Source organism: Xiphophorus couchianus, chromosome 20, assembly GCF_001444195.1.
Source record: "Xiphophorus couchianus chromosome 20, X_couchianus-1.0, whole genome shotgun sequence".
Taxonomy (NCBI): Eukaryota; Metazoa; Chordata; class Actinopteri; order Cyprinodontiformes; family Poeciliidae; genus Xiphophorus; species Xiphophorus couchianus.
The window spans coordinates 26,804,970-26,819,406 of NC_040247.1; the positions used below are offsets into that span (position 1 = coordinate 26,804,970).

Consider the following 14,437-nt stretch of genomic DNA (forward strand, 5'->3'; position numbering starts at 1 on the left):
GTTTCAGAGGGCTGATCTTGCAGAGTCAGGATGAGGCCCCCTCTAGTCGCAGCAGTTCTTAATTCCGGTGCCTGAGTCGGCAGTGACCAGTGACCCTGAAGCAGTCGCCTTACCTCGTTGTAATTCTGACTAGCCAGCCATGAAGTGGGCCACCAGGCCACCATTCCCACCACCGCTCTCTCCACCCGGCGGGGCTCAAAAAAAAAAGAAAAAGAAAGAAGCATTCATAGAAAGAGGGGACTTTTAATATAAGGAACGAGAGGCGGTGCAAAAGAGTGCGACACCACGTAAGGTTTTGATCTCCTGCGGGGATTTGTCAAAGTGAGACTCGTATAAGTGTGGCAGGAAGTGTGTGTGGAGCAACCTTTCGCGCTGCTGTGGGGCCTATTTGTTTCTTTTAGGAAGCAGAGTGTGGAATGTGTAGTCTACTCAGAGTCTGTGAGACCTGATTAAGGTCGTCATTCCTAGAGACAGGGGGTCAGAGGGCACCAGAGGGCAGGGGCGGCGGGGGAGAAGGCGGAAGGTGAGGGACAAGGGGGTGGATTAGGGGTGGAGCTTCGGACCACGCCAGCATGGGCATTGGAGCCCTAAATACCACTCCACTATGACCTGTTATGACAGGGATCTGGGCTTTATGCTGAGTGGCTTACGGCCACAATCCATAGTTTGAACTGACAGGGCAGACCCTGATAATGTTGTTGTGATAAGGTGGAGGTGGGGGGGGAAAGGTTGATGGGAACCATACCCACTTTCAAACATGGCGCTGAAGGAACTGAGCCGAACTCGTTAACAGTGGTCCCTTGTCATAAAAGCCTCTCTCTGATATTCCTGGCATTTTGTTTTCAGGGACGAATTTTGTTACAGTACAGTGGTTTTCTTAACCGCCCGCATGAATGGGCGTATGTGTCTCGTATTTCGCAGGACTGTGAAGTGGCCCAGTGTTCCGGCAGCCACCCTGTCCCCCCGGTAACCAAAGTCCTGTCTCACCAAGGCCACAGGACCCAGTGGAGGTTTGGTTCCTGGACTCAGGTTGGTTCCCTTCCCAAACTTCCCATCGCGTCAGTCGGTTTGACGTTTTTGCGTCGTCTTGACATTCCTCCTCCTCTTCTTGACAGTGTAGCGCCAGCTGCGGCAAAGGCACGCGGATGCGCTATGTGAGTTGCCGCGACAACCAGGGCGGCGTGGCAGAAGAGTCGGCGTGCGCGCACCTGACAAAACCGCCTGCCCGGGAAGTGTGCTCGGTTGTAGCCTGTGGACAGTGGAAAGTGCTGGAATGGACAGCGGTGAGGAAGCCGCCATTATCTGCAAAAACACAAAGTCTTACCAAGGATTTTTGTCTGACTTCAAGTGCAAATATGTCATTACTCATAAAATTGAGACGAAACTAACTTTTCAGCAAGATATACAACCTTGTTTTAAGTCTATAATGCTTGAATGTTGATATAAAAAAGTACTAGTACCACTGGCAGTTTTCTTCACTCATAGCATAGAAAAAATGTCTTGCTGTGAGTGAAAAAATCTGCCAGTCGAACTAGTACTTTTTGTCAACATTACTTCAATAAACCACTGCATATGCAGCACAACGAGTGTGCGACGTGGACTGGAGAAGAGGTGCAAGCAGGGACAGAGAAGGTGTGAGTGTGCGTTTAAGTAGGAGGCCGAAGGAGTGAGACGCAAATTTCTGGAGCTGATGCGAGAGGCTGCAGCGAGGGGGCTTCGTTCTTGCTTACAGATGTTTCTCATCAGAGGCGTGGCGGTACCATACAGTCAGACTCCAAGTCCGGTCACTGTGCACCGCGCACACAAATGCACCCCCACGTCCACCCACTCATATCACCGAGCCAAAAATACCCAGTGGCCATCTGAAAGGAAACAGTTCATCTTGAGGCCAAAGCAGATTTGCTGTTCTATAGATAGTCACGCGCTCACATACACACACATTGTGCACAGAGGCACATAACCCTGTAAAAAGCTCCTTTCGTCGCGCCAGAGTACTTCGCACTATATTCTGCAATAGTTTATATGCGACAAACACCAGGTGCATTCAAGGAACGCTATCCTACAGTATGCTGTGTCAGGAGAAATATTGTGACGTGAATGTACAAACTTTAGTAGATGGCTTTATGTAAGGACTACAAGGTTTCCCCCCAGAAAACTTGCCCGGTGGTTGGGCTCCAGGGCAGTTATTCATCCAGTGGTCCGTCGTGTTTTGGAGTTAAAAAAAATGTTAAAAGTTGACAGAAAAGTTTGAAATATTGCTTGATAATTATGTTATTAAGAGATTGGAAGATTAATACCTGAACATAAAGCCATAGAAATGCAAACATTTTAAAAATAAGCTATGCTTAGCCTGGTGGTGTCACAAGAAAAGCCTGGTGGTCTGCCAGGCTTAAAATACACTGGGGGGAAAACTGGACGATCTTAGAGAGAAGCAGTATTCCTGGTGAAAGATTGGACCTGTCATTTTTGTTTAACCTGAAACATACCTTCTTCAGGTTTTTCTTTCGAAAACAGACACTAATCGAGTTTTTATGCAAATAGTTTGGCTTTTTCATTTTACAAGCTGGGTAAAGAATTCACTCTATTCAACTATAAATTCCAAATAATTGAATTCAGATGTTCCAATCACATCCAGGGTCAAAGGCGTATATATATATGTCATGGTGGGTGATAGCCGGGTTACCCACATGCACGAACACACCAAGAGAAGCGATATGAAACAACAATAATATTTATTTTGGTGAAAGGAAGAGGGGTCAGGGGAAATAGTTCTGGAACCTGGGACTGGAGGAAACTGGTCGTCAGACTGTATATGAGAAAAAGCGGAGTGAGACACGGGATGGGTCAAATGGAATAATTCTGAGAATCTTTCGTAGGACGCTTACTTGAATGCGGAGGTTAGTATTGTCAATGGTGGCGGCTGGAGAAGTGAGTTACCGTCGGAGAGCGAGCAGGTAAGCCTTGCAGCTGGAGAGCAGAGTGAGCTGACTTCCGAGCGGGGCTTCGACAGTTAGCTCCCGGAACATGAAACGCTGGCAGGCTCAGCCGGTGGCGAGGCACAAAGGATCCACGGGGAGGGACCAGGGAGGTAAGTGCACGGAGGAAGGCAACCAATTGGTAATACCAATGGCGTCGTGAGGAACACAAGGAAATCCAGGGGGGAGCGCTTGTCCACATCCAGGAGTCACAGGGCGATCACAAGGAAATCTGACGGGGAGAACACAAGGAGCGATCAGAACACAGGGAGCGATCATAGAAGGCTTCTTCCTAAGAAAACGTCTACCAGTGAAGGCAAACACTCAGGCACTGGAGTGTCAGCTAGGCTGTCCTTATGAAGCACCTCCGCAGCTCTCGAAAATTAGACACAGGTGCGTCTACAGGTTGGCCGCCACACTTCTCCAGGGGCTCCGCTCACTGGTGACATCTGATGGCTGTTAAAGGAAACGCAGCTTCCCAGAAAAAACCCAGGACAGAAGAGGAAAAGAAAACAAAATAAAACAGGAAAAAGAACCCCAACCTAACAGTACCCCCCCCTCAACGGACGCCACCTGGCGGACGAGAAGAGGAGGAGGGCTGAGAGGCGGTGAAATCCCTAATAAGGGAGGGGTCCAGGATAAAGGAGCTAGGGACCCAAGAGCGTTCCTCTGGACCGTAACCCTCCCAGTCAACGAGGTACTGGTGACCCCGGCCACGCCGACGGGAAGCCACAAGCCGGCGGACGGAGTATGCCGGGTGACCATCAATAAGACGGGTGGGAGGAGGGGGTTCGGCCGGAGGGCAAAGATCACTGGACAGGACCGGTTTAATCTGGGAGACATGGAAAGTAGGATGAACACGTAGGGAGGAAGGAAGGCGAAGGCGTACAGCTGCCGGATTGATGATTGACACTATTTCAAACGGGCCAATGAACCTAGGAGACAATTTCTTGGACATGGACTTGAGGGGTATGTCCCGGGTAGACAACCAGACCTTCTGACCGACCAAGTAAGTGGGCGCAGAGGTTCTTCTCCGGTCAGCCTGTTTCTTGTTCTGCGTGGCAGTGTTATTAAGTGCTGAGATGGTTTCAGACCAGATCTTTTTACACCGGCGAATGCGATGTTGTACTGACGTGACAGATATGTCCTTCTCGTCGTATGGCATAAGAGGGGGCTGGTAGCCAAGTGACACCTCGAACGGGGAAAACCCTGTGGCTGCTGAAATGTGACTGTTGTGTGCATATTCCACCCAAGGTAGATATTGAGCCCAGTCTCCAGGGTTTGATGTAGTCAGGCAACGCAGCATGGCCTCCAGCTCCTGATTCAACCTCTCCGTCTGGCCGTTAGTCTGGGGATGGTAACCAGAGGTTAATGACACCTTCGCCCCTAGGGCGGAACAAAATTGTCGCCAAACTTGGGAGATAAACTGAGGACCCCGATCGGAAAGGATCTCCTGGGGAATGCCATGTAACTTAAAAACATGTTTTATGAGGAGCATGGCAGTTTGAGCGGCAGTGGGGAGTTTGCGAAGGGGAATGAAATGACAGGATTTGGAGAAGCGGTCAACAATAGTGAAAATGGTGGTCATACCCTTAGATGGAGGTAATCCCGTGACAAAGTCAACAGCGATGTGGGACCAAGGTCTCTTGGGGATGGGTAATGGCTGGAGTAATCCTGTGGGTGGCTGATGGGAGGACTTGTTCCTGGAACAGACTGGACATGCTAATACAAACTCTTTGACATCTTTATGAACTGATGGCCACCAGAACCTTCGGTTGACCAACCCAATAGTTCGACTGATACCTGGATGTCCGGAAAACTTGGAGGAATGTATCCACTGCAGAAAGCGGGATCGAGCGGAAGCAGGGACGTACGTCTTTCCCTGTGGACATGACTCAGGGACTGGCTCGGTTAACTGGGCTTGACGGATGAGGTCTTCAACCTCCCAGGTAACTACTCCCACCGTGCAGCTGGAGGGCAGCAGGGGAGCAAGTTCTTTCTCAGAGTCATCAGGTGCATGCAGTCTAGAGAGGGCGTCCGGCTTGACATTTTTTGAACCTGGACGGTAAGAGATAGACAGGTTGAATCGAGAAAAAAATAATGACCAGCGAGACTGTCGAGGGTTGGAACGTTTGGCTGACTGAATGTGAGACAGGTTCTTATGGTCAGTCCAAACTACAATGGGATGCTCAGCTCCCTCTAGCCAGTGTCGCCATTCCTCTAGGGCGAGCTTGATAGCCAGTAACTCTCTGTCCCCCACGTCATAATTGCGTTCTGCTGGCGAAAGTTTGCGGGAGAAAAATGCACAGGGGTGAGTCTTATTATCTTTTTCTGAGACTTGAGACAGCACGGCCCCCACTCCAGAGTCAGAAGCATCGACCTCGAGGATGAACTGTCTTGCTATATCAGGCTGGACTAGTACTGGGGCGTTAGCAAACAGGTTCTTGAGTCGGTTGAAAGCTTCCTCTGCTTGTGGGGTCCAGGTAAAACTAGACTTGGTGGATGTGAGTGCAGTTAAAGGTAAAGCAGTCTGGCTATAATTTCGTACGAACCGGCGGTAAAAGTTGGCAAAGCCCAAGAACCGCTGCAGCTGTTTACGGGTCTCGGGTCTAGGCCAGTCCAACACAGCTCTGATCTTGTCCTCTGAGGGTCTTACCTGCCCGCTCTCAAGTACGTAGCCCAGGAAGGTAACTGATGATCGGTGGAACTCACACTTTTCTGCCTTAACGTACAGTTTGTTCTCCATAAGGCGTTGGAGAACCTTCCGGACATGCATCTTGTGTTCCTCCAGGGACTTGGAATAAATCAGTATGTCGTCTAGATAAACGAAGACAAACACATTAATGAAATCTCTGAGGACATCGTTTACGAGGGCTTGAAAAAAGGCAGGCGCATTAGATAACCCAAACGGCATAACTAAATATTCATAGTGTCCCATGGGTGTCTTGAATGCCGTCTTCCACTCATCTCCCTCGCGAATGCGAAGGAGGTGGTAGGCATTACGGAGATCGAGTTTTGAGAAAATTGTGGCTTCTTGGACGGGTTCAAAGGCTGAGGAAAGCAAAGGTAAAGGATATTTATTTTTAATGGTGATCTGGTTCAACCCCCTGTAGTCAATGCAGGGCCTCAAGGACCCATCCTTCTTCCCCACGAAGAAGAACCCTGCCCCAAGGGGTGACGAAGAAGTGCGTATGATGCCTGCTGCTAATGAGTCATTAATGTATTTCTCCATGGTCTGACGCTCTGGACGGGAGATATTATAAAGTCGGCTGGTGGGTAGTGGAGCTCCAGGTAACAGATCTATGGCACAATCGTAGGGACGGTGGGGGGGTAGAGTGAGTGCTTTGCTCTTACTGAAAACTGCAGCCAGATCCTTATATTCGAGGGGAACCAATGAAAGGTCAGGGGAATCGGTCTCATGCTGCTCTGCTGTTATAGAAGTCGGGGGAATGGCAGAGTGGAGACAAGTTGCATGGCAATCACTGGACCATGACTCAATAGTAGCCTTTCTCCAATTTATTTGTGGGTTATGTGCGAGTAGCCACTCGAACCCCAGAATAACAGAGGAACTGACTGCGGGGAAAACAAAAAAAGAAATCTGCTCTGAATGGTTACCAGAAATCACAAGACGGACGGGTGTAGTCTTCTGGGTTATTCTGGGCAGGACCTCACCATTGAGGGCTGAAACACGAAGTGGGACCGGAAGTGGTTCTGTAGCGATTCCTAGTTGTTCAACAAGGGTAGAGTCAATTAGATTTTGTTCACAACCTGAGTCAATGAAAACTGCCAGAGGAAGAGATTGATGGCGGTGGAACAGTGTAGCGGAAATAAGGAGACGAGATCTTCTATTAGTGGGTTGCACCGGCAGCCTCCTCGTCGTTACCGCCGGGCCTGCAAGTTTAAACGTACGGGACAGTTAGCAATGAAATGGTTGGGACCCCCACAATACAAGCATAATCGAGAGACTAGTCTTTTTTGCCTCTCCTCAGGTGTCAGGCGGGTGTTACCCAGCTGCATGGGTTCAGGTTCTGCGGTCTCCGAGGGGTTGGGTGCTTCCTGAAGACTAGGACGGGTAGCTTGTAGGGGGGCTCTGACTGAGGGATTTCGGCGATTTCTCTCTTTGGCTCGAGACCGAATTCTATTATCCAGTCTTATGGTCAGACTTATAAACTCCTCTAGAGTTGCAGGTTCATCCAGAGTAGCTAACTCATCTTTAATCTGTTCACTCAATGCATGAAAGTAAGCACTTTTAAGTGCCGTGGCATCCCAATTTGAGGCTGCTGCCTTTATCCTAAAGTCAATGGCAAAATCAGACACAGTTCTTTGCCCCTGTCTTAGGTTCCAAAGTTCTCGGGAAGCTGAAGTCTGGTCTGTCTCTTGACTAAACACCTGTTTTAATTCTTTAATGAAATCGGGATAGGAACAACCAAAATCAGTGGGGGAGGAAAACTTAGCTTCGGCCCAAGCCAGAGCTCGACCGGACAGCAGGGACAGCACATATGCTATTTTAGCGTTGTCGTGTGGAAAACTCTGAGGACAGGAATTGAAAATGATGGAACATTGTAAGATAAATCCTCCACATTTGTGCACATCACCTGTGAACTTCTCGGGGACTGGCAGCCGAATCTCCGAAAACGTGGGACGGATTGGCGGGTCTGGAACTGCAGGTGAGGCTGGGGCTGGAGGCTGCGCCTGCTGAACGGAGCCTTGCAAAAAGTTAGACAACTCTGTTAACCGACGGTTTGTTTCGGCCTGTCTGTTACTCAACTCTCTTAAAGCTGAATCATGTGACTGTATGAGAGCGTGTTGTTCCGATAAAGCCCTTCTTATAGAGTCTGCTGGGGTAGGTTGTTGGCCTGAGTGTTCTGTCATGGTGGGTGATAGCCGGGTTACCCACATGCACGAACACACCAAGAGAAGCGATATGAAACAACAATAATATTTATTTTGGTGAAAGGAAGAGGGGTCAGGGGAAATAGTTCTGGAACCTGGGACTGGAGGAAACTGGTCGTCAGACTGTATATGAGAAAAAGCGGAGTGAGACACGGGATGGGTCAAATGGAATAATTCTGAGAATCTTTCGTAGGACGCTTACTTGAATGCGGAGGTTAGTATTGTCAATGGTGGCGGCTGGAGAAGTGAGTTACCGTCGGAGAGCGAGCAGGTAAGCCTTGCAGCTGGAGAGCAGAGTGAGCTGACTTCCGAGCGGGGCTTCGACAGTTAGCTCCCGGAACATGAAACGCTGGCAGGCTCAGCCGGTGGCGAGGCACAGAGGATCCACGGGGAGGGACCAGGGAGGTAAGTGCACGGAGGAAGGCAACCGATTGGTAATACCAATGGCGTCGTGAGGAACACAAGGAAATCCAGGGGGGAGCGCTTGTCCACATCCAGGAGTCACAGGGCGATCACAAGGAGCGATCAGAACACAGGGAGCGATCATAGAAGGCTTCTTCCTAAGAAAACGTCTACCAGTGAAGGCAAACACTCAGGCACTGGAGTGTCAGCTAGGCTGTCCTTATGAAGCACCTCCGCAGCTCTCGAAAATTAGACACAGGTGCGTCTACAGGTTGGCCGCCACACTTCTCCAGGGGCTCCGCTCACTGGTGACATCTGATGGCTGTTAAAGGAAACGCAGCTTCCCAGAAAAAACCCAGGACAGAAGAGGAAAAGAAAACAAAATAAAACAGGAAAAAGAACCCCAACCTAACAATATATATATATATATATATATATATATATATATATATATATATATTATATTGCAGAATTGCGCCGCTCATAATGGCAGCACATTGGAGTCTTTTTGTTCATAATTATTTTGGTTGAGGCATTGTTTTTATTTATTTATATTTTTTTGGACCATTATTCCACCTGGTTCATGGATGATGTGCAGCTGGAAGGATTTTTTGTTCTACTTTTTAAAAATGATTATTATTTATTTATTTTGGACAGTTTTTATGATGCGTCTCCTGGGAGCAGCTGATTAGCATTCCCAAGCCAAACTAATCCCTGAACTATGAGTTGAAACGGAGGCCTCCTGGATTCAGAGCAGAAGAAGGAGAGACTTCAAACCATCGCTTCCATTAGTCATGATGGGATGATATCTCCAATTCACACGTTTCTCCCTAACCATACGGTCAGACAAAAGCAAATGAGGTTAGCAGTAGCTTCCAACAGATGATTGTGCCATCTAGGACATGTTTCTATAAAATATTGTCTCTGCTGCCTAAAGTTTGAGCTTAGCACGTTACGCCGTACAGCGACTGTGTCTTCAGTCAGGATACGTTGCAGGACTGCCCACTACTGGAACGCCTTCCTTCCCACAGTGACTCTTTGAAGATACTTGGATGATGTATGAGTTATGTCAGCATTTACTTTCCTTTTGGGATGCATAAAGTATTAGTGAACTGCATCAGATGTGGTTTTGTGCTCTACATTAAATGATGACAGGAAAGCCATACTGTTTGCAAGCAACACAGGAAGAAATAAACTGTGCCTCAAGATCCTGAGATTTAGAAATGGTTGTAAGAAGGAGCTGCAGCCATTTGGATTTTTTTTCTCTCCCAATCATTGTGAGACAAACAGAGTTCAAACCAGGGACGAGGTCTTTCATGTCCTCCAGATCTTTGAACTCAAACCATGAGTAAACGACGTTTGATCTAACATATGTCGACTAACACCGCACGTTTGTGTTTCACTCAGTGCTCTGTGACGTGCGGCCAAGGGAAGACGACAAGAGAGGTGGTGTGCGTCAGCTTCAGCGACCAAGAGGTGAATGCGAACGAGTGCGATCCAGACGATCGTCCAGCCACAGAGCAGGACTGCGCCTTGTCTCAGTGCCCGTCCCGTCCCAGCGAGTCCCTGCCTTTGCCGTCCTCACCGAACACCATTACCAGGAGCAACGTGGCCCGCGGCCACTCCCACCAGTGGCGGACTGGACCGTGGGGAGCGGTGAGGCATTTTACATACTGATTTAAAAATGACTAAGTGACTTTGCAAATGTAGTGCCATTAACAATATATGTTTTAAGACGTGAAAATGCTGAAAAAGGTGGAATTCTTTCATTCTTTCAAAAATGGAAGAAAAATCTCATCTTTACCATAGTGCCATTGTGACTGAATAGCTTTTTTTATTACACCAACGGTGTCAAATTTTTAATGTTTGTGTTTAAAATTTCATATCCTTTAAATTAAAACTATTTTAAAGGTAGTCAAAGACTTTCAACGGAAATTATTCTTCACATGAAATCATTTCTATGCCCTTCTGATTCCCAAAACCTTATCTCTGTATAAAAACTCTGGCGACCAAGAAAGTCCCATACATCCATTTTTTTTATTTACAATTTTTAAATGTTATTAATAGACAGTGCTGTCTTCCTGGAAAAAGTGGGTCATACAAACTCCTGGCAGCATGGCTACCAACATGTGTGGCACCAGAATATTTTAAATAATTAATGATTAAAGTGGGATTTTTATCCCATTTTGCATATTATTTCGTATAGGTACATTTATTGCAGTATTTTTCATGTATCTTTTTCCTGGGGATATATACAGGATATAAATACTTACTATAAAATCTAAATGGCCACTAAGAAACAATCAACATTCAGGAAACTTTTCCAGTTCTGAAAGTTTGCAGATCTCCTGCCTTTATGTAACGTTTTTAAGAGAAATAATTGGGGGAAGTGAAGCTATTTTGGGTGAGTGTTCCTTCCTCTGTTTTGTCGAAAAATAATTTCGACGTAGCACCAGAAATGCTGTGACAGGAGACCTGAGTTGGTTTTTATTCTGATTCTTGTGATTTCCATGTATATAATGATGGGTATTCGACTATATTGCACAATTGCCTTTATTAGTATTAAATGAAAAATATCATTGGAAAAAAAGAAAATGATATCATTTCTGTTTAAACTTCAAACTTTACTTTTCAAACTCTGAAGCAGTGAGGCTCATTATAGAAGCTCCAAGAAGTTGAAACTCTGGATTTGAGGCTGAGAGGTTCTCCTGAATTCAAATTCCAATATGGCCACCTAGCATAATGAGCCCTATTTGTAATCAAAACTAAAAAGGACTAAATGCACGCAGTACTACACAATCCTTCTGAGTGAAGGTGTTGCTACAGTTTCTGAATGTTTACAATTCAAAGAAGTGCACCGTTGTCAACTTGCTAGCGGTTAGCCTGATCTATCGGCAAAATAATTACCAAATTCCAAAAGTTTTCCTTATTGGAACTGGAAAATGGTTACGTTTAGTTTTAATCTTTATTTCCCACAGTTTCTCTGCCTTTTGTATAAAACTTAACTGTAGTTGAAATAGAAAAACAGTTAATTTGCTATTTTTGTAGCTCATAAAATTTTCCACCGGCCAATTATAAGTGACCCGTAGGCAACATGTTGCTGTGTTTTACAGTACAAAACACCACTATAACTTTTATCGCTACTAGTAATTAGCCAAATTCTACCTGTTGTCGAATTTGGGACTAGCAGCATGCTTAATCTGCATTTGATGTTATTCCATATCCAAGTTTTGACTTTAGATATAAATGAAACACTGTATAAAAATCCAACTTACTCATATTTACCGAATAAATAGCAAAACGTCCAGTAAAGCGGATGATGTAAGTCATTTCATTGAACATTATTCCTGGGGATACCTTTGACCGAGTACGGTACCTTTTCTCTGTGACCACAGTGCTCTAGCACATGTGCTGGAGGTTTCCAACGCCGAGTCGTTGTGTGCCAGGATGAGAACGGTTACCCTGCCAACAGCTGCGAGGACCGCAACCGACCCACTGAGCAACGATCCTGTGAGTCAGGCCCGTGTCCCCAATGGGTCTACGGCAACTGGGGCAAGGTGAGGCGACGCTTCATATTACTAAAGCTTAGATAAACTAGAAACTTTGCCGTCCTTGGATTATAAAACCCCCCGTTTGTGTTGTCTTCAGTGCACTAAATCTTGTGGCGGTGGGATAAAAACGAGGCTGGTGGTGTGCCAGCATCCCAACGGAGAACGCTTCAACGATCTGAGCTGTGAGATCCACGACAAGCCACCAGATCGGGAGCAGTGCAATACTCAGCCGTGTCCTTCTAGTCCTCACTGGAGCACAGACCCATGGAGCTCGGTACGCTCATAAAAAAAAAAAAAAAATACTCACATCTTTTAAAATATCCATGTTTTTTTTCCTCAAACAATAATCCTAAAGAGGCAGAATGACTGTGGTGCTGCTGCACAGAGATATTAGGTTTTTATTTTTTTTTTTAAGAGTCCATTTCTGGATTCCTCTCTGTTGATTGCTTAGCATTTCTTCAAAAACATTTAGAACGTTACTTCTAAGGCACTTAAACGAGAGAGACATCCTCACAAGCAACGTGCCAAAAAAAAACCTGAAACGACACGCTTCGGAGACAGCTGCGACCATATGAACGAGAAAGCATTTCCTACATTACTAAAAACTCTGAGCTTTTAGTTAAAAACATCAGGATCAATTTGTGTCACAAGGATGGTGGGGTAAAATATTGGTTTAAAGATAATTTATTTTTGTTTCTTTTTAACTTATGGAAATACTATTAACTTCAATAATTGAAGGACTCTTTGTATTCATACATTCAGCCAATCACTGTTCATATGCAAATACTGATGACCAATTTTGTATATCAGGAAAACACCATAGATGCCTATTCTTTATTATCCAAAGAATGGTTCATAATCCTCCAGCATGGGGCGTTACAATGCACAGCTGTAAGAGTTATTTAGTGAGTGTTATCCGCAGAACCAAACATAGGATATCAAGTGGGTTAAACTCTTTGTGTACCATTTGTTTTATAAACCTTTTTTTTTTAAATGGCTGTTGTTTTTAAAAATTCAGTTTGTCCTAAGGCACATGAGGGTTTATAGCAAAGTTACTAATCATAACAAGGCACTTTATTTTACAGTTTATGTCCGTATCTTCTGCTGAGTTGGTTATTATAAATGGATCTGTATGTAATGATTCTCAACACCTGCATCTGCAGCAGAGGACAGTCAGAGCCAACATAGTTTAGAGGAACGTGGAGAAGTTCTCATGGGACAATAAGCTTAAATACTCAAGAAACCCAAACATTCAAGAGCACAATGTCATCATATAAGGCAAGTTAAACACAAAGTGCTCTTATTTTCTATTGGTCGGCCAATAACAAAGATAGAAAACTGAATCTAGTTTGATTCTTTAATACACATCATTCAAAACGACTTGATCTGGACGTTGATTTGATATTTTAGATCAGATTAGGACATTCCCATTGGCACTGTTTTCTTAACTGTTGTTTTTGTTGGCTAGCCATTAATATAAACAAGTGATTGATGGCTTATAAAAAATAAAAATAAAAAACAAGTTGGTTTTTTTTAGCAAAAGTAATAAAGTATAAAAACATCTAATTTAGTATTTGCTATTTCTGCAGATGACGTTTTTAGCAGTAGCTCATTTACATGTTGGCCGTATAGCAATGGAATGCCCCCCCTAAACCTAGCAGCTAGCTTAATTTGAATTTCTTAAAATCTGAGAGATGGGCTACACATACCTTCAGCTCTGCAGAAAGACCGGTTTACTTTTTGTAATCTCTAATTTATACTGTGTGCATTGTAATCTTTGGATTAGGTACATGAAGCTGCTTCCCACAAAAGATTTGTAACTATATATTGTTCCATTTCAACATGCAGTTAGCAGAATAACATTACGGTTGTTAGTTTGGAAAAAAAAACCCACAACGTACACTGAATTTTGTTGCAAGACTAAGTGTAAATACAGGTAATCTAGTGTTTATTTTAAGTACGAGTAAAGCCTTCAGTAATTTAAGGGAAATGCTCATCGAGAGCGCCACAGCTAACAATTGAACGTGCGTTAACTTTCACCTTTAATAAGCCTTAGATCTGTCGTGTTGATGTATGCCGAGACTGAACAGATGACTAGACTACAGCTGTCATTTTTTTTGTATCGTCGATACGCCTGAATAGGATGGGTTAGAAAAGAACTAGTGGGTTCCACGCCTTGAAGCACCCACTGCTAGCTAGTTTTAGCTAATGTGGGTTGTTTGATGGAAACAACACACTGACGCTACTGGTGTGTTTTCAAAACTGGGTGTGGCTTAGCTTGATTCTCCCATGAGAATTTCACTTTCATCCTCTATACTGGGATTCTTGAGACTACTGTCTACTTCAGTAACACACTGACTGTTCATAACTGCTTCACACAACTAAACTTGAAGAAATATGTCCCTTTAAGTTCTCGTCAACTCTGAAGTGCCTAAAATATTCCGTATCAGTGCTTTACAACAAACTGCTGTGCAAGGACTGTAAAATAATGTGTCTCACTGAGTTTCTGGAAATTATTAGAACCTTTGTATTCCAGGCTTTCTTAGTGTGGCCAATTTTTTTACTTTTTAAAAGTTATTTCCCCTTGCCTGATGCAAGTGTTTTATATATTTTAGT

The 14,437-nt window shown here is 45.0% G+C and overlaps 1 protein-coding gene and 1 long non-coding RNA gene across 5 annotated transcripts in view; one reads left to right on the forward strand and one right to left on the reverse strand.

The window, feature by feature from the left end:
- The window catches only part of adamts9 (ADAM metallopeptidase with thrombospondin type 1 motif, 9), a 60,924-nt gene that overhangs the window by 25,129 nt on the left and 21,358 nt on the right, over positions 1-14,437 (forward strand). For all 3 annotated transcript variants that reach the window (XR_003593508.1, XM_028001909.1, XM_028001908.1), the window contains exons 24-28: positions 922-1,029; positions 1,116-1,283; positions 9,678-9,926; positions 11,666-11,827; positions 11,919-12,095. Coding sequence is in view for 2 of the 3 variants with exons in the window: in XM_028001909.1 (XP_027857710.1) it covers positions 922-1,029; positions 1,116-1,283; positions 9,678-9,926; positions 11,666-11,827; positions 11,919-12,095 (864 nt within the window). In the remaining variant the exon portion in view is untranslated. The remainder of the gene's footprint in view (positions 1-921; positions 1,030-1,115; positions 1,284-9,677; positions 9,927-11,665; positions 11,828-11,918; positions 12,096-14,437) is intronic.
- Positions 2,716-3,902, reverse strand: LOC114135007 (uncharacterized). 2 transcript variants are annotated; one of them, XR_003593510.1, is made up of 3 exons: positions 3,284-3,902; positions 2,886-3,207; positions 2,716-2,806 (listed from the first exon to the last, which is right to left on the reverse strand). It is a non-coding gene; the product is annotated as an uncharacterized LOC114135007 (long non-coding RNA). The 2 variants fall into 2 exon arrangements; XR_003593509.1 differs by having other exon boundaries at positions 2,716-3,207.